Source organism: Nyctibius grandis, chromosome Z (genome assembly GCF_013368605.1).
Source record: "Nyctibius grandis isolate bNycGra1 chromosome Z, bNycGra1.pri, whole genome shotgun sequence".
Lineage (NCBI taxonomy): Eukaryota > Metazoa > Chordata > Aves > Nyctibiiformes > Nyctibiidae > Nyctibius > Nyctibius grandis.
This window is the reverse complement of record NC_090695.1, coordinates 22,995,907-23,005,208: the sequence shown is the minus strand read 5'-3', so window position 1 is coordinate 23,005,208 and position 9,302 is coordinate 22,995,907. Positions and strand designations below refer to the sequence as shown.

The following is a 9,302-nucleotide window of genomic DNA, read 5'->3' as shown; positions in this document are numbered from 1 at the left end:
TCCCACCTGCAGCTGCCACACATATGCCCATCTTAAAGATGGTTAAAAATACTGTCCCCCTTCAAAAACTAATCATTACCTGTAATCTAAACACAAGAGAAAAGAGTTAATTTTCAGATTGAACTATTGCTTTTCAGCTTTACTGTTTCTAAGAGGAGACGCATGTTTCAACATCATGGTCCTTTTTGCAGCAATACAGGTGCAGATCTTGTGCCTATATTTCAGGTGTTTTACAAGTTCTTGTCACTTTCACAAGCAATGCACCAAATTTTGTCTGACTCAAACTTTCCATTGCATTAAATTCTTCTCCGGCGAGGCGCTGCATTCTCATCTGCCCTTTTCTCGCTTTGCCTCTTATTTCACACTGGACTAACTCTCCTGTACTTAGTGGAAACGTTTCACTCTACAGAAGCATAAAGATCAACTTCCCTCACTTCCAGTTTTTAAAAAATCTATTCTGCCCCAGAAAAGTATCAGTGCACAGTCATTTGACTATATTTAAAGCAGAGAAGTTCCTCTTTCACTCTAAAACTACTATTTTGCTCACACTGAATGCAGGAGGTTCAGCAAGCATTTCTTTTCCTTACCACCTCCTTTCAGCTGACTCCCCAGCTTGTCTGACCTTTGCTGCTCTGTCTCGCTTTCATTAAGGGAAAATAGCACAAGATCATCCATTTTAACAACACACCTCACTCCGCAATGGCCAGTGATTTATACTTTTTGCTTTTCACAACGCTCACCCGCATTAGCTGCGAAGCATCCAGCGCCACAGAGATGATGTGCATGGAGGTGAGTGACAGCTGCCGGTCCCTCTTGAGATCCAGCAGCCGCATGTCTAGAGGATTGGTCTCTGGTGAATCCTTGCCTGCTGATGTCTGACTTTTCAGTTCCTGAGGGGTTTGTCTTGGGGTGATCTGAGGCCTTTATCAGAGAAATAAGGTGGGTGTCTTGAGATGTGCTCAGGGACATCTGTCACTGTCACTCTTCCTCCTCCTCACACCCATGTGTCCGTGCACCCTCACGTTCTCTCCTGCCACTGCCAGAGACTTTGGGAGCCTGTCAAACTAGCACTGTGCTTCACCTCCCAGACAGCTGGAAGGATGATAAAGTTTCACCAGGGTGTTTAGCAGATATCAGAGATAGACAGAGGACAGATATAAGGATTTTTGTCTCACGCGTGTGCTCTCCGTACAGGAATTTGTACACTGTGGTGGGATGATGGTGTCTCTATTTGTCATTTGGTCAATGTGCAATACCACATGAGAACAGGAAGAAAGTACCAGGGTTTTTCCAGGGCCATGGGAAAGGTGGCCATAAGATTTTTTTTTTTTTTTTTTTTTAAAGTGGGAGACAAGGGAAAAAAGTAAGGATTTTGATTCAGGGAAGAACCACCGTGGGAACCCAGCCGTACGCAGCGCACATTTGGGGCCAGCAGCAAGCTCCTCACTGAATTAAGTGTACAGATCCCATAGTTTTCAAGTTGCACACCGGGATCCCCAGGGGATGGCTACTCCTCAGCTCCCTGTGAGAGCTGCTCCATGCCCCAAAGCATACTGAGAGAGCTTACTTGCTAATTTATTTGAATGGCAAAACATAGACGCTGTTCTCATTTATAGTGAGAGCTAAACATTTTTTATCTGTCTACACCACACGTCATGGCACTCAGCTCCACTGGTTCTTCTTTGCTTATCAGTATTGAAAGTATCTGCTTTTCTAAGTCTGTGTGTTGTTGCCATTTCTATAGTTACCAGTGCTGTATTATTTCAGCACTTCTAGGCTGGAGGCAAGCCCTGCTGCTATGGCAGGTGCCAGGCTGGCTGCTGCCCCTCAGGTCGTGCCAAGCGCCCAGCCATGGGCAGTGCTGGCTCATCCCACCCTGCCGGTGCTGGACCCGGTGCTGTCACCCCGGCGCCCTCCAGCCAGGCCCCAGCATGCCAGGGGGGACAGGGATGGTGGAGGAGCCACACTCCCCACCTGCACAGGGCATTTTGTTGTGACAGTCCCTTTCCCCTCCCTCCCAAATCCACCACGCTGCTGCTGGCATCTCCCTGCCCCTGCCCGCCGGGCTGTGCCACCTGCAGCAGCACGGGGCCATGGCGCTCCTCCGGCACACTCCGGTTATAGGACTTGCACCTATAGGAAAGGAAGAAAGTCTTCGCCGTGTCCAGCTTGTGGCTTGCCACAAACACTGCTCTTTCCCCTCCAGCGAGGTTACCAAGTGCTCCCCACTGCCCGCCTGCCTCTCTAAGCCACAGACAGGCAGAGATGTGGCTTAGTCTCACCCACAGTCCCATGTGGACGGAAAGACCCGAATCTCGTGCCCCATTCCCCAGGGTCCACGCATGTGCACCTCAACAAAACCCTGGCGAGCCACGTTCTCCCACCCCACAGGGCCCACACCCACGCTGTCCTCTGCTCCCCACGGGCTCCGAGCTCCAGTGCATTTCTCACTGGACATCCCACCGCCTGTGCTTGCTTTCTTTGGGCTAACAGAATAGCTTTGAATCTTGTTAAAACGGTCAGCTTGGCCAAGTGTGCAATACGTGCTTTTACTTCCCTGCAAGCAGAACGTCTCCGAGCTTCCTGGCAGGATATTGCCAAAGCTGCATCTCCCACGGGGCCCCAGGGACCTTTCCCCCTAGGCTGACCCTGTAACCACCCAGGGCTGGGTGAGGAGGAGGGTGGCACTGCGCTGGCTGCACCCATGCTCCCCATCATGGCTTGGCAGCTGTGACAAGCGCGATGCCCTGAGCATCTCCACTGCCTCGAACAGCTGTGGCAGGCTGTTCCAGGGTGGCGTTTCCCTGCATGCCATAGTCCCAGGCTTTGGGTGACTTCTGTGCAATCACCAGGCAAAGGCAGGTCAAGCACGTTTAATGAATTTCCCTGGTATCCGTGGAGTAGACTTCTCTACATAATAGGTCGATTTATTTTCAAACTGAAAAGCCTTCACAGAAATTTTAAAGACTCAGTGTATCAGATATGGTCTTTGTCTAGCCAGAGCTAAACCTTTCCACCATCCTCTTGCTGCAGCATGTAACTACAGTTCAGATCCAATTAATTTGGACATGTTCCTCCTAGAAACATTCCCGTACCTGCTCTTTTTTACCTCCTCTCTGCAAGGTTTTCTTAAAGCTTCTCTTAGAAAAAGCTTTGTTACAAAACTCATGAAATTCAGAATTTAAAACTACCTTGTGGGGATTCTTTCTTAGGGATTAATAATTAATCCAAAAGAGTAAACAATCCTCATATTTGATAAGAAAGTACTACAGATGAGACACACTTCAAATTAGTACAAGAGAGATTCAGGGCATTTGTTTTAAAAACACATTCCACAAAACCCCAGGGCTGTGCATTGCAAGCCTGCACTAAGGCTTCCTAGGGTTCTGGCTGCTATGCTTTTAAATAATTCAAAATTCTGTTTCATTTTTTTTTTTTTTTTGAAGTGCCATAGTTTCTTATTCATATTCCAGTACATATCCCCTTCAGTTTCACTATATATTTTCCACAGATTACAGTAAATGAAAGATATAGATGTGAAGGTTTAGGACTGAGGGAGGTTCCTGAAAAACTACCTGTCACAACCGAAATCCTTGACTTCAGCTTCAATGTGCTCCCTTCCCTCCAGAATTCAACCTTCTCTGAACTGAAGTCTCTTCTCTACTCAGACTTAACAAGGTATGGGAGAGCATCCTCACTTCTACACAACAGGTTGGTCAACCCCCCTGCCCAAAGCCAGTTTCTGGAGCACACCAAAGCAGCACCTCCCTGCCCTCACAGGGGAACCACTAGTAGCACTTGCAGACAGCTGTGAAGTATTTTGCTAAGCAGAGATTGATACGCTTGGGCAATATCTAGGTTTCTCCTCTGGTGACAATCATTCAAAGGACAGTGGGTGAAATATGTGTTTTCCGCCTGTTACTGCTAAGACAGTAGTGACAGCAAAGTCATTAAGCAATTTTTTAATTCACTTTTCTAAAAAGATATTGTTCCCCAAACCCTTGAGAAAGACAGGTTTGGTCCTTGTAAATGCCCAGCTTTTCCTATGCGAAAAGAGATTTTAATTTTATTAAGCTGGCCACTAAAAACCTCATGTCTCCCTGACTTCTACAAATGCCTCCACACCTGCATCATTTCAGGTCAGGTTTTTCTTCTCACTAGGACCCTGTACTTCCATGTGAGCTTACAAATACGAGGCAAGCATCACTGGAAAAGACAGACATTGTTATCCTGGTGGAGGCAACTGACCATGAATTCTCAGAGATACGAAGTGCAGTTTGGGTTATCACATATACCAGGAGAGTTTTGCAAGACAGGCCACTGATGCTGGTTTCTGTTTCTTTCTCAAGATGTCAGATAAACTGGGTGTACAATGGCAAATTTCACAGCAACAAGCAGCTGAAGACAATCTTGCTGACGGGAAACCTGTTCATGTTTCTGTCTGACACAACGTTCACTGGCCCACAGACCCTGAAGCAGCTTGTCTTAACACAGACAGGAATAACCAGTATGTCCTTTATTCCAATGACCAATCTGGACAGCAACCACATCTCTTTGCTATAGCTTCTTCCCAACTTCCCCACTCAAAACCTCAAATACCTTGACTTTCAAATGAACAACATAAGAGCAATCACAGCAGAAGATGTCCGTGTTCTGCAGAAGACCAGCAATATAATTCTCATCTTTAAAGGCAATGACATTACATACATTGAACCTGGAGCTTTCCAGTCCCATTTCTACAGTTCGGACTTTGGGGGCTGCACTGACATCCCTGGGATCTTGGCAGGGATACAGAACTCCACAGCCCAGACCCTTTGGCTGGGAACATTTCACGGTGTGGAAAAGGAGCCCTTCATAAGCCCGAATATTTTACAAGGTCTCTGTAATATCTCTGTCAAGGATCTGTATCTGCAGCTATGGCACTTCAGAAACCTAAACGCTGACATGTTTCAGTGCTTGACCAGGCTCCGAAAGCTGGACCTAACTCAAACCCACATCAGCGCGTTGCCCCCCGGCATCACCGGCATGAGCTCGCTAGCGGAGTTAGTTCTCAATGCGAACACCTTCAAGCACCTCTGCAACATCAGCTCTACCGCCTTCCCCTCCCTCACCCACCTCCACATCAAGGGGAACTTGCAGGTCCTGCAGCTGGGCTCTGGCTGTTTGGAGAAGCTGGCAAAGCTTCAACATCTGGATTTAAGAAAGAGTCATATTGAAAGCTTTGACTGCTGTAATGAAGCACTGAGAGGTTTGAGCAGTCTTCGATACCTGAATCTGAGCCGCAACATAAAGCTCCACCTCCAAGATACGCTCATTAAGGATGGTGCTAACCTGGAGCTGCTGGACCTAGCTTTCACTCCTCTTCATATCAACACTTCACAGGGTCCTTTCTGAAATCTGCATCTCTTGCAAGTGCTGAACCTTTCTTCCTCTCAGATTAATACTAGCATTCAGCATCTCTTTCAAGGCCTGGAAAACCCCATGCTCTTGGACCTTAGTCAAAACAACTTTGAGTCAGGGATCATGCCAAAGGACAAACTGTTCCAACAGCTATCCAATTTAGAGGCGCTAATTTTATCATCCTGTGAACTGACAGCAATAGGTAGCCAAGCATTTCACAGCCTCAAGAAGTTACAGCATGTTGATTTGAGCCATAACAAACTTATTGCATTCAGCACAGATGCATTGTCAAACCTCAAGAGCATCTATCTCAGTTTTGCCCACAACAGGATCCGTATCATACCACATGACAGGCTAGCATCCCTAGCTGGCCACTGCGTAATCAATTTAAGTTACAACCCTCTGGACTGCACCTGCTACAATATTGGTTTAATCACCTGGTACAAGCAGAATCTGGATAAAATTGAAGACCCTGAAGGAATGAGATGCTCTGAACCCAAACTGCTAGCTGGGGCTCAGCTGGCCACTGTCTCGCTCTCCTGTGGAATCAACACAGCAGGAATCACTGCAGTTGTCCTGGCTATTTTATCCTGTGGTGCCATCTTAATTTCGGGTGCTCGCTATTTCAAGAAAGATTACCAGCAAATATAAGGTTATGATGGAGATATAGAAATGAAGTACAGTAATTGTATTAAGAGGAAAGACAACTTACTGTTTTTGTTTGTGACCTGTATTTTCTTAACTTTTGTAATACCCTTTCCATTTGTATTATAACTTTTAGAAAAATAATGAAAAACTTTTGAGAACTGGAAAAATAAACTATGACCTGAACCTTGAATATGAATAAGTTCTCTTACAGACAAATCTCAGTTCAACTCAAGATTAGCCCTGCTGTCCCAGCTCCTACAGCTAATGGACCTGTAAAGGGAAGATCCAAAGGCCAAAATGCAATCCTTGTTCTCTTTAAAAAACAGAAAACCAAACCACCACCACCACCAGTTCCAACAAAAAAAAAAAAAACCCAACCCAACCCTCACCCTCTACCAAATGCCCTTGAAAAACAATGTTGTTTAGGAGCTGGCAGTAGCATACTTCACTCCACTAAAAAGAAAAAAAAAAACTTTCTGTGAAGAACAGGTGCAACATGCACAGCCACATAAGACCCACTCCAGCAGGACTGAAACAGCCTGTATCATCTCCCAGATTTCTTTAAAGTATTTTTGATCCTTAGAAAGTTCCTGACCATTGAACTTCTGTCTGTCCATCTCTCACCCCGAGGCAGTCCCAGCTCCTATACTATTTACTAAGCAGGGACTAGCAACAGTTTCAACTTTAACCATAAAACTTGTAGATTTGGTCAAGAATCTGCAGGTGTTTGGCACTATGCTTGCTTGCACAGAGCTAAAAACCAATGCCAACAGCTAAGAGACTTCCTTGTGCCAGCCCGGAGCAGACTGTTTCCCCCAGCAGCAGCCCAGGAGAGAAAAATAGAGGCTGCAAATGGGGTGGCGCAGCGGGTAGCAGCAACCGCATCCCATGGGTGCTCCTGCTGCCGACAGCTACTTCACGTTGCTTCTGGCGTGCACCCCTGGAGTGAAGTCGGAGTATCTTCGCTCCAACGGGATATGCAACAGACAGGCAGGAAAAAAGATAGACTTATTTACTTTTACCAAACAACCAAAGCTCTTTCTCTGCCTTCCCATGTGAATAAACCCAGTGGCAAGATAGCGTATGTGCATTTGTGCATCACCAAATGTGCATTTGACCAAGGGTCTGATGGGAGCTTGCCACGCCTACTCATCCACCCTATGTTACCATAGCATGATTTATGGTACTAGTGTTTTAATAATAGGCTAACCATGATTTACAGACACAGCCTTCTCAGAGGGTATGAACCTTCTGTCTCCGTAGCAGACCATGTACCCCATGGAGTCTCTCCCCGCCCCAGCAAGGCTCCCCAGTGTGTTCAGCCAGGAGCTGCAGCTGATCATCGAGATGTGGAAGGCAAGCTCGCTCTCCACACTTTCCATGCAGGACTCCACATTCAGCTTCAGCTCCTGCCCCAAAGGCATTTCCTCAACATTTCCTCTGTACATGCTGACTAGCTAAGATTTCAAAGATCCCTGCTGGACTAGAAATTTTTTGCTCATTTCTGAGGACACTGCTGACAAGAATCCCTGCTTGGTCTTCTCAAGTAAGAAATACCTCTACCATTTGAAAAGCCCCTTTTACCCTCTGTTAGCAGATCAGACTAAACCAATATGGATACTTGCAGCTTCCAGATGCCTTCACATTGTGTACGCTGCCTCACCCCACAGCTTCTCCTGCCTTTGTAGCCGTGTGCTGCCCCAGGGCGCACAAGGAGAGACATTTGATATTTCTTCTCCAGTTGCCTATAAACACTCACAGATTTTGGGAAAGAGGATTTTACTCTGAACAGGATGGATGAAGAGGCAAATCTCTAAACCTGACAACTTTAAAAAAAATCCTAATGTCAATAATGCATCTTTTAAGAACTTTCTCTCATTCATTAGTCTTGTCTGTACCTGGAAAGAGAGCAGGTGACCTCTCTTCTCAATCACTCACTCATACCATACCTCCTCATCTGGCAAATACAACAGAAATTCTCCCCCAGCAGCAGACAACATCCTTCTCAGCAAATCTCTGAGACGTCCTCTTGGACCTGTATCTAATTCACACTTGCATTTTGAAGGGCTTGCTGTGTGCTAGAACTTACCTATGTTGTTACTGTCTTCTTACTCCGCAGACTTTTCTCTTTCTGATGCTCCCAACTCTTTGCAGCTTGAACCATGGCCTTTAGCATCGCCTTCTACCCTCAGTTCATTCAAATCCATCCTTGGCAGATGGCTGGGAGATTGAGCGGGTCAGTGCTAATCAAATACTATACTATAGTCAGTGGGAAGAAAAACTGTCGCCAACCCAAGCCATGAACTGGGACATGCATCCATATATCCTCTGGTACCTTCCTGTCTTGTGACTTATTCTTTCTGATCTGCCATCTAAGCTACCATAAAAATCCAAGCATGACAGCCCTGCTACGTCTTGCAAACTACCTAGGAGAAAAATATGGGGTCTAAGGGATGATAGCAAACTGTGAGTTCAGTGCTGAAGAAGAGAGCTCACATCTCCCTTTCAGACCATGAAAGCATTCCCATCCCAGGTGAAGTGCAGCCTTTTCTTACAACAGTAGAAGTGAGGATGGCAGGCCACGCCAGATACAATACCAGTAACATTTCTGTCCCGACTTCTTCCTCCATGCAAACCCCTTACACCACCCCTCTCCTCTGGCCCTGAACACTATGGAGACTCGCTCTGGGCATGCAGGTTTCCATGCCGCCCCAGGCAGAGGCAACCACTGTTGTCCACAGTCAGAGATGGCAGAGCAGTTAAATCCAGAGTCAATCCTCACTCTGGTATTCCTTTCCCTGAGTTGCCACATCCTGCTCTCTCCTCCTCGACTCATCATGCCCTTTGCCAGTGCACCAGTTTCGCAGAAAGTCTGCTTTTTTGTTGGACTGCAGCAAGTTGGAACGGTTGGTGGTGACCTGCAGTTTCCCCTCACCTATTGGTTTCAAACAGAGAGCAAAGCAGCAAAAGTGATGCTGCAACACTGCCTTTGGTTTTGTACAGAGGAAAAACACAGAGAAAACAATGCAACAGTAAAATGTGAACAAGAATGACCTCCCTGCCAGGCAACTGTGCAGAGCTACCGGCACACCGGCAGAGTACCAGCTACACATATTTTAATAGACGTTGCTCCTCTGCAAGAAGTGGAAAGATGAAAATCAGGGGAGCAACAGTCCTGCCTCCAAGCACAGCAGAGATGTGCCTTAAGCTACAGGAGTGAAAGCAGTTCAGGGAAAAATGCTGACACAACACCA

General features: G+C 46.4%; 1 protein-coding gene across 1 annotated transcript; it reads left to right on the top strand.

Annotated features, from left to right (window-relative positions):
• Window positions 1–2,093: 2,093 nt before the first annotated feature.
• CD180 (CD180 molecule) lies at window positions 2,094–6,051 on the top strand. Its single transcript, XM_068422217.1, is given in 3 exon segments — window positions 2,094–2,210; window positions 3,512–3,678; window positions 4,350–6,051. Coding segments are annotated over 3 exon segments (1,986 nt in total).
• Window positions 6,052–9,302: the final 3,251 nt, after the last annotated feature.